Genomic DNA, 16,758 nt, shown 5'->3' with positions numbered 1-16,758 from the left:
TGCTTTATTTCAGTTAAGTCTGTAACCAAGCCTAAGTCTGTGATCTGGATCATAGCTGCTATTTTTGCAGGTTTGGGTTGGGTTTGGTTTGTTGTTTTAAATTGTTCTATGGTACTTCTGTGGGCAGAAGTCATTGAGTAGATGTTGCTTACTTGGAGTCCAAAAATCTTGGGCAAAGTCCCTTACCAAGGGCTTTGAAACAAACTTAGCAGTCATACTTTATGTATCAGTAGTTGGCTAAAGAAGAGAAAGAAATGCTGAATTGTCCCAGTAAGGGGCTGTTGTAGAGAGGGAGTCCAGCTCTTGCACATCACAGTCATGCTGTAACTTACCCAAGAAGCCTCCACTCTGAATACAGGATCAAAATTTATCCAAGACCAAGCAAGCTAAAACAACACATCTGCACATACCTACCACTCTCTTATATTAACATCTTCCCACAGAAACAGAGCTCTAAAGGTGCAAACTGAAACACTACAGAAATGTTCAGATGATTCTGAGGAGGTGGAAGGTTAAAGTGGGGAAGGGGACTTGGCATTTTGAAGGTTACCAGTGAAGATAGTCAGAGGGCTCAGCCTGCCTTTGAGGAGGAAGAGCACATTTAATTGCTGGAGGAGGATGTGATGGGGAAGGAGTTCCTTGAGCCAGTCAGGAGATGGCAGGCAAAGTGAGTGGGTCAATTATGAAATGCCCAGTATGCCCACCATCTAGCCCTCAAACATCAGGAGCCACACTAAAAGAATTACTTAAAAGGAGAGGCAGGGATGTTTCAGCTGAGATTCAACTTCCTATATGGACAGATGCTTCTCTGTCTCACATAACATGACTTTCATTTATGCTGGTGTGTAACCTGTTAAGATTTAATAAATGAACAGTGATTCTAAAGTTTCATCTGTGTCTGCTGGAGAGAGAAAGAAGGAAGGAGAAACCTGCTCACCACAAATGTTGTGGTCCTTTTAGGATCTGAATCGTGAACAATACTTTCCAACTTATAAGTGATACAGAATTGAAAGTGATCTGTGAAGTGACCAAGTTTGCAACCTAAATAATAATAGAAACATATTTAGGGTAAATAAAACAAAATGGAGAGTGAGGAGCTCCAAAAGGATTTCTACAAATGTCATCAAAGTGGTAAATGCAGTTCAGTGTGGGTAATTCTAAAGTGATCCATATCATGGTAGGTAGGTAGGTAGGTAGGTAGGTAGGTAGGTAGGTAAGTAAATAAATCTCAGCTTCAGTTATAAGCTGATGAGATCTGAGTTAGACTGATCAAGAAAGCTATCTTGGGGCTGTGTAGTTTCATTGCAACAGCTCAATGAAGATGTTGGACCAGTGTGCAGCTGCTGTTGGAAAGACAAACTCCCCATCAGGAAAAGCTAGAAAAGAACCTAAAAATGAAACTGCAAATCTATGGTGTTATCACAGAATACAGTGTACAGTTATTCTCACTGCATGTAGAAATAGGATATTGCATGGTTTGAAAAAGTGCAGAAAAGGGCAACTAAAATGATCAAGGGGCTGAAATGATTCTATGTGAATTGGATACAAGTGCTGGAATTGCTTAGCTTAGGAAAAGAGTAAGTTGAGAAATTACAATGGTGCATGGTGTGGAGAAACTGGAAAAGGACACCTCAAATTCTTAGAACCCAAAGAGGTCATCTCATAAATTAATTGATGGTAGATTCAGGGCATAAAAAAGGAAGTACTTCTTCACAAATTCCATAGTTAAACTATAGCATTCACTAAAACAAGATGTCATGATGGCCAACAAATTGGATGGCTCTAGGAGAGGGTTAGACAAATTCCTGAAAAATAAATCAATCAGTTGCTACTAGTCCTGATGGTTAGATGCTATCTTCAAGAAACAGTGTGTCTGTGCAGCAGGTGCTGGGGAACATGGGCAGGAAGGAGCCATTGCGCTCATGCCCTGCTTGAGGGTTTTTTATGGACAGTGGTTAGCTGAACTCGGTGAAGCCTTGGTCAGATCCAGTATGGTTTTCATACATGTTTTTTCATTATTCTTATATTCTCTAAAGTGCAATAAATAGTCATGGCGACTTGTTAGGAAGAGGAGCAGCATTTTATCGAACTTTTTATTTCTTTTCTGGAAAATAGATGATGATACAGTTCCATGTGTAACCATGCGAGAAACTTTTCATTTGCACAGAAGTTGTACTCAGTGATATCCATCCATGAATTAAACAGAACCAACTGGACAAACAAATTTTTCCCTCCCCTGGTCTGCTTCCATCTTCTTCCACTATCTATCCTGGATAGTGAGGAATAGTCTTAACTAATTTTGGAGGTGGGCTGGGATTGCAGAAGAGAGGGGATTCCACGAGAAATCTGACTGTGTATCAATGAATGTATCCCAATGTAAGAATATTTTGGGAAGGACTGTGGTTACTGTGGGTGTGTTTTCAGGTGACCTTGGCAGTGAGTGACAGTGGGTCAGCTGTTGTGCTAACCCACCTTGGCAGTGAGTGACAAAGGGTCAGCTGTTGTGCTAACAAGTCATGGTGACCTGACAGACAATTGGGCTCACTGTGGGTAGTTGGCCTGCTTCCTCACTGTCTTCTCCACTTTGGTGTTCTCATGGGTATCCCAAGAGGACTGTGGAACCTCAGTTCCTGCCACAATTGTGAGTCACTTTTGACTTGGGATGGTTAATTTTGTTTGGAGGTTGCAGAAGCTAGCTTGACATTTTGACAACCACTGGCAGTTTTTTCACAGTACCTGAGTGACACCTTGGTAGAGTTGTCCATGTGTAGCAGAACCCTAAAAATATAAAAGAAATGCACAAACATCAACAATAAAAAGTAAAAATAAAAATTGACCACACATGTACACACAGAGCTGTGGACCTTCACAGTTGTGCAAGTGCATGCATTTGAAGACTCAGCTGGGCAATGCCCAAAGGCACATCTGTTCCAAAGTGCAGCACATCTCCATCCTGGACACTGGAGAGATGAAGTATGAAGTTCTTCCCTTTTCTATTTCTCTTCAGAGCTGTTGAAAGACAAGAGAAACCAAAGGTGTGAGTGATTTTAGCTTGCAAGAAGGGAGTGGTAAGATTTGAGGCAAGATCTTCTTTTGTTCTCCTCAGATAGTTCACAGTGCTGGTGCACATTTTGCACTGTTTCGTGACCCTCAAGGTGGTTGGAAAATTGCAAACATCTACCATTCTCTTCTGTCTTTCTTAGAAAAAGTAGCTAGCTGTCAAAATTCAGAGTCTCTTGAAAATGAGGATAATAATAGGGCCATGAATGATTTTTGAGTGGACAGATTTTTGTATATGTCTCAGTCCAAAAGAAAAAAAAGCAACTCATTCTTTAGCACACAGTGGAAAAGTTTCCACCAGAGAGATAAAGTCCCCCCAATGTGCAGCTTGGACACTTTAAAGGATCTCTCGGTGACTGTCAAAATAGGGATTGTGAAAGCCATTTGTGAAGCTGTTTTTTGCAAACTTGGAGGGGGAGGGGGGAGATAATAAGTACAATATCAAATGCAAAATGGCACAAGGTCAAATGCCAGCTATTCTGCACTTTCCTTTCAAGCACACACACATTCTCACCCCAGCACATCTCAATTGGTATGCAAACATCACTCAGAAAACCCTGGAGTAGAATTTAACCAAATGGACTTAGACAAACAAGCTTGTGGCTGTTGGTATGGAGTTCATGAAATGGGGCAGGTCATTATGCAGCGAACTAGTGTCCTATATGTCCTAGTGGTGATAACCTACCAGGAGTATAGGCAGGTTTATTGACTTCTGTGGGACAGATTCACATTGTGTACTATCTATCTGCACTCACTTTGGCATGTTTGTAGCCAAAGTGAGGTCTTCATGATCTTGCAGGATTAAGAGTGATCTGTCTCTTAGGTACTATTATGAGAACATGATGACAATTTTTTCTATTAAAATATCTTCATTAAAACTAAGTCTTACCTTGCAAGCAGCAACACTCATTTTAAGATCAAGCAGCAATTGGACAAAATTGCCAGCACAGTCCTTCTACAGAACTCAAAGCTTTCCAACTTGTGGGATCTCTCTTGATAGCTTAAAACAACAACAACAACAACTTTCTGCATGACCCTGATGTTGTAGTCCTACAAGTACTGTAACAGATCTTTTCATGCTTTTTAATATCTGTATATTTGAAGCCAGTTTCCAGCTAATGGAGTCTTTATTTTGTTTATGATAGGTTGACAGGAAGCTTTGTGCCAGATTTAATTGTCAGCATGAACAATCAGATGTGGCTGCACCTTCAAACTGATGAAAGTGTGGGTTCAATTGGCTTCAAAGTTAACTACAAAGGTAACTATAACCTATCAGGGATGCATCTGAAAGGACCTGAATACAAGCCTTGGCTTTCAAGATTATCAATAGCCTATTTTGCTGTGTTGTTGTGAAGATGTTTCTCTTTGTTATGGGCACAGAGTTTTCAAGGACACACTGAAATAATCCACAAATTATCTTGTTACAGTCTTATTAAAAGCAGATGTGAATTGATGCCTATAGTTTGACTGCTTTCCGCCTGAAAGGCTCAGCAGTTGGGAAGAATCTGAAAAGTGTTGTCAAGAATAGTTTGAGACTGGTGAACTGAAATGGCTGATGTATACAACTCAGTAAGAATAAAAAGCAGTGGAATGGACATTATGCTTGAACAAATGCAGGGAGCCATAGTATTTCCCCTTACAAAGGAGGAAGAACCATGGGCAGTGTTGTAAATATTCTTGGAAACAAGCCTATTGTTTTTCTGCAGTATATATACTGAGGAACAGAAAGAACAGGGGAAAGAGACCCAAAGGATTTGCTTCTAAACGGCTATGTGAATTATTGATTCTGTACAGTCTACCTGGTTATATTTCTTTCTCAGTTGCTAGAACTTTATGGGTATAGAAATTTATCCTTACTCAAAGTGTAAAAGCTATATGGATGACCGGTGACAAAATTTAAGTCAGGAACACAACTCTCAGAGCAGCCAGTCTTGAAAACAAGTTGATGAACCAGGGGAACAATATTAAATGCAGTCCACTGCATCACTTCTTAATGGAAGAAAGCTCCTTACAGGAGTAAAGAAGAAATTTCTAGATTTCTAGAAATGGCCTTGAATGTTGTTTCATCCTCACAGGCTTAACTAGTGGAAGAATTTTGGCTTCAAGATTTTCATTTTTTCTTATTAGGATTGCTAAATATAGGATCTATGTATTAGTACAGTTTCATTCTTAACTCAAAAATAATTTGTGGAAATATAATTGATTTTTTGAGGGGGTCTCTATGGAATAGGCAGTGCTCTGTTACTTCTCTTTCAGTACTGAAGATTATTTTTGTGTCATTATGTTCCTATTTATGAGGCTGGGGTGAAGAATATCCAGCTGCTAGATGAACAAAAATTTGATTGCGTGCAGGGCCACTGGATACGTTCAAATTTTCTAATATCATGTAATAGTAAAGGCAATAACATCAATTTGTGTTAATATCTGGTACCATCCAGTTGACTGTTCTGTATCTATTCAAGAAATCTAAACTGGTAGTGGGGCATGATAACTCAGCCACTAAAGCATCAGCAGAATTGCTACACTGGAATCAATACATTGAAATTGGCTTCACCTTGTTACATTTCTATTTTGTTAAATTTCCCTGGGTGAATTTGGAGTACATATTTTTTCAGTAATTTAGTGCTACAGAAGCCATGAGTTCTTTTGTATTCCTGAGTTACTAGAATGTGCACAATGTTTTTGAACACAAGAGTGCCTTAACTTCTTTCCATTGGGAAGAAAAAAAATATTGATTTTTAGTTTTATTAAAAACAAAATCAACAAACCATCAGCATTGTTTGGCTTCAGGGATGTGTTATAGAAAAACCTGTCAGCAAGATTGATGTGAATTAATTTGTTTGTTTTGATGAATAGTATTTATCTTTTCATGCACTGTGATTTGCAGGCTTCATCTTTTTCTAACTTTAAACCTGTGAAGAAAATGTAAGGTCGTAGCAATTACCATGTTTCTGTAATTTGCTGAGAGATCGTTCTTTATTGGATATATTGAAAGTGTGAGAAATAAATAAATGCTGTGCCATATATACTTTTTCTCCCAGAATGGACTGTGATATCTGCATAGGCTGTCCTGTGTTTCTCTGGTGACATGGGGCATAAAATTAAAGGGAAAAATAAGTTGTAGCAAAGGTAGATTCAAATAACCATTTACTGTGCAATCCAGTTGCTCTCACATTAGATGTATGTAAGCCTTCAGGCTCAGAGGCTTAGGAGCATCACAGGAGCTGAGAATTCATGGATCTAAGACCATAGAACTGAGACTTCATGGTCTGCCAGACAATGCATGACTAGATTGGCAGATGATCTAAAAAATGTCTCAGACTTGTGCAAGGGTACAGTAGAGCTTTCATGTCAAAACTGGATGATGGTGGCATGCCTCACTATGCTTCCACCCCTTCTTCTACTACTCTAGCTTGCTCAGAAATTCCTTAAGTACTTGTGTTATGGAATACAATGAAAAAAAAAAAAAAAATAGAAACTTACCTTCCAGTTTGGTTGAGTTCAGTGGCTATGGTGTCCAGAACTCCATTAGGCTAATAAACTACCTGTGGGCCTATCTGGAAAGGACAGCCTTTGCCTCAGTTATGAATATGCTAGCGTCACATCCATGTTGGATTGCTGCAGTGTACTTTGCATGGGGATGCCTTTTAAGATGGTCCAGAAACTGCTGCAAAATGCAGCTACCTTTGTGCTGAAGGGACTGAGGTGATCCAGTCAGGTGATACCTGTTCAGTGCCAGCTGCACTAGTTACCAATGTGTTTCTGATCCCAATTTAAAGTGTGTTTTTGACCTTAAAGCCTTAAATGGCATGTAACCAAATTAATTTTAGGACTGTCTTCATCCTTCCCACATGAGAGGCTCTTCTCACTTGCCCACTGTGAGGATGGTCAGGTGGATGAGTGCAAGAAAGAGGGAGCCCCACCATGCACATAAGTTGCTATCAGAAGTTTACCATGTTCTATCCTTGCAGGCCTTGAAGTAGGGCCTTGAAGAAGCATCATTTTACCTTGGCCTTCTTACAAAATTGCTGTTGTTGCTGGTTTTATTGTTGGTTTTTATTGCTATTTTTATTGTTTGTTTTTACTGCTGATTTTATTGCCTTTGTGTTTTTATTGCTTTTAATATCTTAATGGTTTTATGTGTTCTATTGTTTTAAGTCACATTGTAAGGGCTTCTTTGCTGAAAGACAGCCAAGAAATGCTTGTAATTAATCAATGAATCAATCATTTCTGAGGATAACGTGGTATAAAATGTTCTCTAAATTGATATATGCTTTATGGATGCTGTTAACAAAATATCTGTTAATGAAGAGAGGAAATGCCAGCCACTGTTGCTAATAGCAGTTGTGACCCTTGATTAAAAAGTCAGTGTGGCTTTGTTCATCAACACAGAAATTGTTTTATTATATGGTAGTTGGGATGTGGGGACAGTGGAAGAACAAGATGTGTGGATGTTCTACTTCAGCACATTTGAGGTTCTCAGGTTTTGGCCACAGCTTCAGCTGAGCACTTAGCAAATCCCAAGCACTGTCTCCTTGTACAGAACTAGAGCCACAGTCCAGTGAAACTCCAGCATGATGTCCCAAGTCAGCCATAAGGCAGTGGTATTGCCCCTCACCATCAGTCATGATGAGTAGCTGGCATGTGAAGTTTAGCTTGCTGCCACCATGCCTACCTGACTGTGATGGCTGCTAGAGTAGGCACAATGGTGTCAGAGTCAGGGAAAAGGCTCTCCAGGAGCTGCCCGGCCATGCTGACTGCAGACACCAGGTGCTTCTTTATATCAACATTAAGTTGGGTGATACATTCACAGAAAGTCAGCAGGTGAGCACTAAAGTACATTCACAGTCTTCATAGAGGGTTGAACAGACTCAAAATGATCGTACTGGTGGGCTTCCATTAGAGAAAGTACTGGAAATAGAGGGCAATTTATTTACAAACCAGACATTCAGTTCCACCCAGTATCAGTCCCAGTGTTAGCGTCGTATGCCTATGTGCACCAGTTGCTGTGGAACTTGGACAGAGGGGTGCTTTAGCATTCATTCCCAGCATGTTGGTTCCCCTGAAGCTGGACAGAATGCTGGACTAGATGGACTTTGATTCAGAATGGCTCAAATAGTTTTTAATGGTCTTTGTATCATTTGTGTTAAATCCACAAGATTTAACAGACCTGTTCATTCTCCTTCCATAATGTATAAAAATATACTTTGATTTCAGTGTGTTTGCTAGAACCAATACTACCAGAAGTAGCCCAGGGCACATGTCTTTATCTTCCGGATTGGGTTGCAGACTTCTGAATGAACAGGGTCCAGGTGCCAAACTTTCACAACATGGGTGCAAGAAAGAAACACTTATCCTCACATAAAAACATGCTACTTTTTAGGACCCTTCTACAATTTCCCCTCAGCCATTTCTCCTATTGCACACATGCAGCCCTTTTCCATTCAGACATCCAAATACACAAGGCCTCCCCTGCCATTCAACAGCTTGCTTCCAGCTGATTGGCCCAGTTCCCACTGGCTTCTTACGGCTCTCCCAATCCCGTCTTCATTCCCTAAGATGTCTCTGAGCTCATGTGTAGCCCAGATGTCTCAATGGGAAATGAAGATGGCAAAAGTGGTAACAAAGAAGGTGTCTGGGGGAGCCAGTTGTGACCCTTGATTAAAAAGTCAGTGTGGCCCTTGATTAAAAAGTCAGTGAGGTCCTGGGCACCCTGTTGTTTATTCCAGCGATAGATATTGCAAATGTTGACTGCCGTGGCTCTGTAATGAAGTCAGAGGTGTGTGTGTGTGTGTGTGTGTGTGTGTTATTGAATGTATTACTAGGGACTCAATTCATCAACATTTGCATAGGTTGTCTTGTGGTATTCTAGGCAGACTGAATGAGTCACAAATTTTATTATTTAATTAATGTTCTAGAAAGGGGAGTTGGAATAACTTGTTCATACTTTTATCTCACAGCTCTTTAATGTAGTTAGGAAGCAGTGTAGCAGATATAATATTTTCAAGATGGAAAGTAACTTGCCCTTTTAAAAAAAGGTGGCTGGGAGGGAGAGGATCTAATATTCCCTGGTTCTTCATACTGACCAGAGAATATTTCTCAATCTTAAATATAGTGTCACAATATATGTGGATAAATTAGCACTTGCGAAACACTTAACCATATTTATTGTTATAGTCATTTAAGAATTCTCATTTATATTAAATCCAGATTCAATAAGCATTTGGGAAAGTAAGAGTGTTTTGTTCCGTGTATCCAGGATCTGTGTGTGTGTGTGTGTGTGTGTGTGTGTGTGTGAGAGAGAGAGAGAGAGAGAGAGAGAGAGAGAGAGAGAGAGAGAGAGAGAGAGACATTGAAATAAGGTAATGTAATGTGGGAATGAAAAAAGAAAGTGATTTGATGAAATTAAATAAAGTAGGCTGGATGGCCTACTTCATATTATGTATGAATGTATGAATTTCTTACAATTCTTGAAGCCATGTTATCTGCTGTATGTCGAACTACAGTGTGGAAAGAAATTTGTTCAGATGCATCTGTATGCAAACTTGCCAAATATATACTGCCTTAATAGGAACATGAACCAAATTAATTAGTTGCAGAGTAGTGTAGACATAAGAAATTTATGGATAAAACATGTGAAAATGATACAGACTAGAAATATATTTGTCCATTGTTAGTACCCAATATAAAAGAGATTCTTCAACGGGAGTATTTAGCAGATAGATAATGGGGAAAAAACCATGTCAGGTACTAGCAGGACTCATTAAAACAAGAACATACAATGTGATTGAAAATAATAAATACAAGTCTCTACTCTAGCATTTCTCTTGTTTAGCATATAATTTTGGAGTGGGTATTGGAATCAATCAAATAGCCTAATCAAAAACTTCACGCATAATTTAAGGCTGCACACCTTATTCTGTAACACAAATTATTAGCTATTCCTGCTTTTTGGGGTGTTGCTGTCATGTTTTCTATGTTCTGCTTCCTGATTATAATGAATCAAGGTGGAATCACATAATAGATATGGAAATCTGAATATAGGCAGCTTAGGCTATATCAGCATAAGTGGATATGGACATTTAAATGCATTAGACAAACTCATGAAGGATATAGCTGCCCATCATATAGTTATGACGCTTGTATATTATATCCAGAATTGGAAATGGTATGCCTTTCTATACCAGTTGCTGAGAAACATTACCACAAGGGTACTTTGCGCTTGTGCCCTACTTATGGGTTTCATAAAGGCATCTTCAGGGTAACCACAAGCAGAATGCTGGATTGGATTTATTTATTTGCTTAACAAACCCCTTAGCAATAAATTTCTCTAGATAGCCTACAAACTGCAAGTAGGTCTTTGGTCTTGATATAGCATCTTTCTTCTTAGGTTCTTATCCCAGCAATTTTAACTTCTTCAAGCTATAAAAATGAGTGCAGTGAAATACAGGCCAGCATCTCCCTTCACTTTAAAAAACAAATGTGTGGAAGGAAGGAAGGAAGGAAGGAAGGAAGGAAGGAAGGAAGGAAGGAAGGAAGGGGAGAAAAATGTAACGTGTGCAGTGCGATAGGAGCTGGATTCTGATATGGAGGCAGAAATACAGCAAACAGAACATAGAGGGAAATAGAAGAGGGAACAAGCAGGATGTGTGGTCTTGTGTGAGAGAATTTGATGTGTACAAGGTACAGATGTATGGAAGAATGTATTTGAATGAGATTTGACTGGATTTGTGGAAATGAGCTTTCCATGTGGTTTTGGCCTCATCCTTTTCCTGGTTTAGCCCTACCCACTGCTTGCATGTGCCTTCTCAGAGTTTACCTATAATAAATGCAGCTTTCATCCTGCTCTATATGAACATGTTGGGAATGAAAAAGAATTGATTTCTGGAGTGTGCCTAGTGCAGAAATGGGGGGTATGGGGCCCATAGGACCACCATGGATTCCTCTACGGCAAGGACTTACCTCACTGCAGAGGAAGTAATGTTGCTGCTGTTGCTGCAGCATCCCAGGCCTGGGCAGGGACTGGCATGTGCCACTTCCCACTTGTGTTGGTTTCATCCTTTGTTGTGCGCTGTATACCATTAGAGAGGATTCAGTGCTGGTAAAGCATTGAAACCTCCCCAGTGTAGGCAGTAGCTGGAATGCGTATTTGCTGCGCACATGGAGCAACTCTAACTCAAGGAATAGCTGGGCAGTTCTCCAGCAAACTCTTGTGCATTGGTTATCTTCATGCACTAAAGCCAATACTTGGTCACAGTGCTGTGTGAAGGGCTATGTTGCCCTCACCCCAAGAATATTACCTTAACCAAGTGATTGGTTTAGTTGATCAACATTTCTAACCATCATATATTACTTGGAGAATTAATTAGGAAGCAATAAAATGGTTCAGATATTGGCAATTACCCAAAAATGAAAAATCAGTTACATGATTTAGATAACCCAGATATGATTTAGATAACCCATGATAAGCCCAGATATCTATATCAATTCTATCCTGTTTAGTAAATCATACATATTCACATAAACTTCCCATGAAATCAGTGGGAGTAACTTAATTATCAACTTAAACCAACATTATTAAATGGGAGTTTAGTGCAGATGGCTGCCTCTTGTTTGGGCCATATAATATGTATAATATTCATTCATTGTTTTGAAATAAACAAAAAGAAGAATTATGGTAGATAATATCTCTGATGTTTCCTTCTCATCTCAAATGACTTTGTAACACCCTCTTAAAGGCAACCTGATGTTTTAACCATCCTCCCCTAAGCTCCCCTAACAAAGGCAGTAAATAATAAATAACATTTGGTATACCAGTATGGTGCATTGTTGCCTACTGAAGGAATGTGTTCATAACACTGAAAACTGCACAGAGAAAAGTTTAACCGCTGGGCATCATTCCCCCACCCACAAAATTCAACATGTTTATAAAATGTAATAAGAATAGTCAAAACGCTGTAAGGCAGCATTTGGAGAACTTGGTGCAAACTGAATCGCTTGATCAGTCATAACATATGTACAACACCATACAAGGTGCCAAGTCAATTAAGCCACTAATTAACTGTTTTCAAAAGAGGCAGATGGTGGAGGACATTTTATTCACTTGATATTCTCTTAGGAACCACACCTACGGGTGATTTATCCAACAAGGAATGTAAAGGCATGTTAGCAGCATCGTTTTTACTCCTAGGTTTATTTTTCTTCAGTGCTGTGACCTCTGGCTCAATCCACAACGGGGAACCACTCTGCCCACCCAATCATGTGTCCTGCAGGCATTCTGTCAAGCCTAAAAAATAGGTGACTGTATTTGGAAAATGATGTTTCTTGCGTAATCAAGAGGGTAGGCACTCTAGATGAATGTCATTTGCAGTCTGTCTATCTAATTTGAATAATTTATTAAAAAACAAAACAAAAAAGTAGACCGGTGGCAGATGTTCATATCCATTCTTTCTCTCAGATTAAGATGCTATCTGGGGTAATTACAGAACTATGTAGCGACTGTAAAAAGTGGTTCTTACGCTGTTAAAAGGTAATTTTAAAAATCCTCAGAGTTTGCACAGGCTATTTATTGTTTTCTGTGTAAACAAGTGTAATGTTCAGGCTGGAAAAATGCTTTGAAAACAGCAATGCAAATGTTTTCTTTTTCCTTCTAATGTAAGTGATTAGTAGCATTTCCAGGGCCAAATTGAAAAATATGCATGTAACTTGTCCCATTCATCCTGTCGGTTCTGAAAGCCTCCCAAATCCCTCCTATCATGCAGCTTTTATGACGTTATTACTAGATGGAAGCTACAGGATGGATACTAATGGGTGCATTTGTCCACTGAAATGGACAATACACATTTTTTCAGTTCCAACCTGGTGATAATACCCTGTGGAAAGTGAAGTATTTATAAGTAATGGAAGGGAATAAAGCATTGGATATAGGCAGTGAAAACATAACTAACAGAAATTTTCTTTATTGAGAGTTGTTTGTTTCTTTGTGTAGGGACCTTGTGGAAGAAGCTTCCTTTCCTGGATCAGAGTTCTACAAAAGAATTTTGCAGAGTTCTGCAAAATCAGTTCTCTGTTTTATCCTGGAAAGTGAACACAAATTCTGAGTCTCACTCTCAGACTGGTATCGGAGGCAAAGCTCACAACTGAGGGGGATCAGGTCAAAATGTGTGGCTTGTTGTCCCAAATGTATTTAGCAACAAGGCAAAGGTCCAAAAGCTGTGGAGTTGAGCCATGCAACTGGAAGCAACTGCTACGTCTGGATAAAGAGTATTGTCAAACTGCTATCTCATGTTTTATCTGCTTGGAGAAACCTCCCCCCCCCCCCGCCCCTATTATTACTTCACAAGCATTGGAAACAATTTATTCTTTCTGAGGCTGGAATCCCAGATGCAGTTTCAATTCATAGTCCATGCTCTGAATTTTTCATTACAGAGAGGGAGTCCTTTTATACATTTGGCACATCTTTATAAACCTAAAATATTGAACATACCAGATTAAAAGAAATTAGTTTTGTAATCCCAAAGGGATATTAGAGTTGTTTTTGTTCTCATTTTATTTCAAAAAGATGAAGCACGGAAACTAGACTATTAAGAGGGGGATCTACATCATAGCCCCTTCCCTTTATCCAGAACCACTATTGCAAGATGGATGTAAAATACGTATCAATCTTGGGGCACATGTTAAGGAATACTGCACAATTTTCACTGTATTGAAAACATGATCTTGTGTCACACAGAAAAATAATTGTAAGATGAGTCAAAAAGATAGGAGCAGGGAAAGTGCACTTTTAAAAGTCTTTGCATTGAAGGATGCTGGAAAGCAATCAAATGATGATAGAGCTGAGGTTCTCAGAGTTTTGCTGTTTCTGGGAGCCCAAATGACACTTTGGTGAAGCCTGATAAGACTCTTCCTGAAGCCCATCAGTCACCTGAAGACTCTTCTCTTTCCTCCATAGCAACACCACAAAAATGCACATTGGAATATGTACCTCGGGCAAAAAGTTATCAACATATAGAAACTTTGCAATAGATTAGGTCTGAAGAAATCTGGCCTATAAAGGCTTAAATAGTATGAGGAGAATGGATTAGAATGAGCTCTATCTGATAAGCCAATGCTGGTAAAAATGCCTTCTACAGAATTCTTCCACCTTCCATACCAGGTCTGGTTAAACACACGTACACACACACACCAGCATGACTTTGTTTAGTTGTTACCTTTACTGCATGTCAGTGCAAAATATCTTTCCCTGCTATTGAAAGACACTAAACATTTCTTGTAACCAGCATCCGTAACCATTGCAACTGTCTAAGTAATTGCCATATTATTCCTTCAAGGGCTCTTTTGTTTACTTCTTTCTTTATTCTGCCAACTAAAACCATTTTGTTTTATTCCTTTGATTCCACATATTCCTTTGGCTTTCTTTAAAGCCAAGTATGTCTCTTTTTAAAAATAGAGCTTTCTTTTTGTAAGCTAAATATGGGTGATGCTCAAATGCCCTTGGCCATAGCAGGATCGAGCTGTGTGTTAGATTTGTAAACAGCATTCCTTTGCTGTGGACAATCTTGAAGATGTTCTGTCCAAGATATATAATCACACAAGTTGATTTCATTCTCTCCCATGAGACAAACAGTTAAGCAAGAACGCAATTTCTCACAAAAACAGACCAACAGAGAATCATAAGCTGGCTACAATGGAATCAAACAAAAAGCAAGGTAACGCTACTGGATTGTATATAGAAATATCATGCAGAACAGTCCTCTAGCACTTTAATATAACTAGGTGTGGGGGAAGAGAAATCACAAAGTAGCTCCAGTAATCTGATCAGAGTAATCACATTTTGTTTAGCAAAATCTTAGAGCTATAATACCTTCCTTAAACCTAAAGCCATATTGAATATTCAATTGACTTTTCTACTGCAGTTTTGCAGAAAATAAGCATTCAATATGCATCTGTAAACAAAATTCATGATGTTTCTATTGATGCTTGACCTGAAAACTATTTCAATTGGTCTGAGTCTTCAGGAACACTTGAAATCCCCAAATGGGAATGCTGCCTTCTTTTTATTGTTTCCTACCTGTTTTCATGGATTTTATAGTTTTCTTTATTTCCAGAACCAACTTGGGAGATTCCTTCTTTTCTGATGGGCAACTTATCTTCCTCCTAATTCAGTTCAGGAAACATAGAAAATTACCATCTCCATTATTTCGTTTTGGAAAGGACAATTCTATGCAGACTGAGTGCCATGAGATTTTCAGGTAATGAGGCTTAAGGTGATAAAATTCTGTCCAGAGGGTGCAAAGGCCAGACATGGGGCTTACTGCTGACATGCACACAGCTGCTGCTGCTGCTGCTGCATCTGCTTTGTTCTCTCCTCCTCCTCTTCCCTTGCAAATGGCATCATTCGAGCAGCGGGTCCCACTGATCTCAGTGCACTACTATTTGCACAAGTGCTTCCTAGGAGAAGCTCCCAAACAGGCAGAAATGTATATCAGAGGAGCTTCTGTGAGCTCCCTGACTTGCCCCCAGCCAGAGCTGAGCATTTCTTCTTGATTGGAGTTCCAGTAACAGAGGGATGGAAGGGAATCAGTGGGGCCAGGAGCAACCAATTTAAATCTGCCCAGTAGATGTATATATTAGGTAGGTAGCGCAGCCACACTAGACACTTGCATATTACATAGCCGTGGTCCATCTTGGAGCCATAGCTGCCACTGCTTCTGAAGGACTTAACCGATCATAGAATTGTATTTTTATTTTTTAACCATTAATCAGCCTGTGCTTGCATTCATCGGTAAGGTCTTTCAGGGGGAGGTGAAAACACTTACAATTACTTTGGATGGAGGTTCTCAACTGGCTCTTGTACAACTGTGAGGAAAAAGTATGCTGTTTGGGAGTTCTGGCTTGTCTCTGGCTGTGGAAATTTTATAGGTTAAAAAGACTGGCAATACCCATGGTTTCTCCCCATCACAATAAACAATAAGAAAATAAAAGTACCACTAAAAATTGGGGTATACAAGGGTTTTTATTCCTTTTAATAATAATAAAGGCCTACAGTGGCATGAAACTCTTCATATAACTTCAGCTTGCTACACTTCCAGGAATGCCCTGTTTTCACAGGAAAAGTGAAAAATCCCCTCCCCAAATCACTATTGTGTCATTCCAAATAGTGTCCATTCACACTTACATGGGGTTAGTTAGCAGAACATTTCATTTAGTCCCTTGTGAGACTTCTTATCATTCTTCAAATACATGAAGTGTGGTAAAATAGGGGGGGAAAGCAAAGACATCCTTTTCAGCCCATGGGGTTCATCAAGACTCATTCTAATGAGCTTAACATTGGGAAGGTTTGGTTGCACATCAGAAGCAAGTTAAGAACAATTCAGCAATAGATGCAATGCCCTGGTGGAATAGGCTAGTTGTGTGTAACTGCTTACCAGTACTGCTTACCAGTGGTATATCTTACTGTGATCTGCCACTGCTATATCATCCATTGGGATGCAAACACTGATGACTCAACCATCATTATTTTCTAGTTAACATGTATATTTCTTCATATTAATCCCATTATCCTTCTCATCTGGAGAAAATTGGTATCTATTTCAACTGATTTTTTTTGATACTTCGGGTGATGGAAATCTACAGCATTTCCCTATATTCTTCTATGCCTTTCAGCAAGCTTTTTTATTGCTGTTATAACTGGTGTCA

At 39.3% G+C, this 16,758-nt stretch overlaps 1 protein-coding gene across 1 annotated transcript in view; it reads left to right on the top strand.

Moving 5' to 3' along the window:
• The window catches only part of CSMD3 (CUB and Sushi multiple domains 3), a 650,552-nt gene that overhangs the window by 375,430 nt on the left and 258,364 nt on the right, over nt 1–16,758 (top strand). Inside the window, exon 13 of the mRNA XM_044421466.1 lies at nt 4,206–4,318. Within this exon, the coding sequence (XP_044277401.1) occupies nt 4,206–4,318 (113 nt within the window). The remainder of the gene's footprint in view (nt 1–4,205; nt 4,319–16,758) is intronic.

Source organism: Varanus komodoensis, unplaced genomic scaffold (genome assembly GCF_004798865.1).
Source record: "Varanus komodoensis strain SLA01 unplaced genomic scaffold, ASM479886v1 scaffold12, whole genome shotgun sequence".
Lineage (NCBI taxonomy): Eukaryota > Metazoa > Chordata > Lepidosauria > Squamata > Varanidae > Varanus > Varanus komodoensis.
The sequence above is the reverse complement of the archived record's forward strand: the minus strand, read 5'-3'. Positions and strand labels throughout refer to the sequence as shown.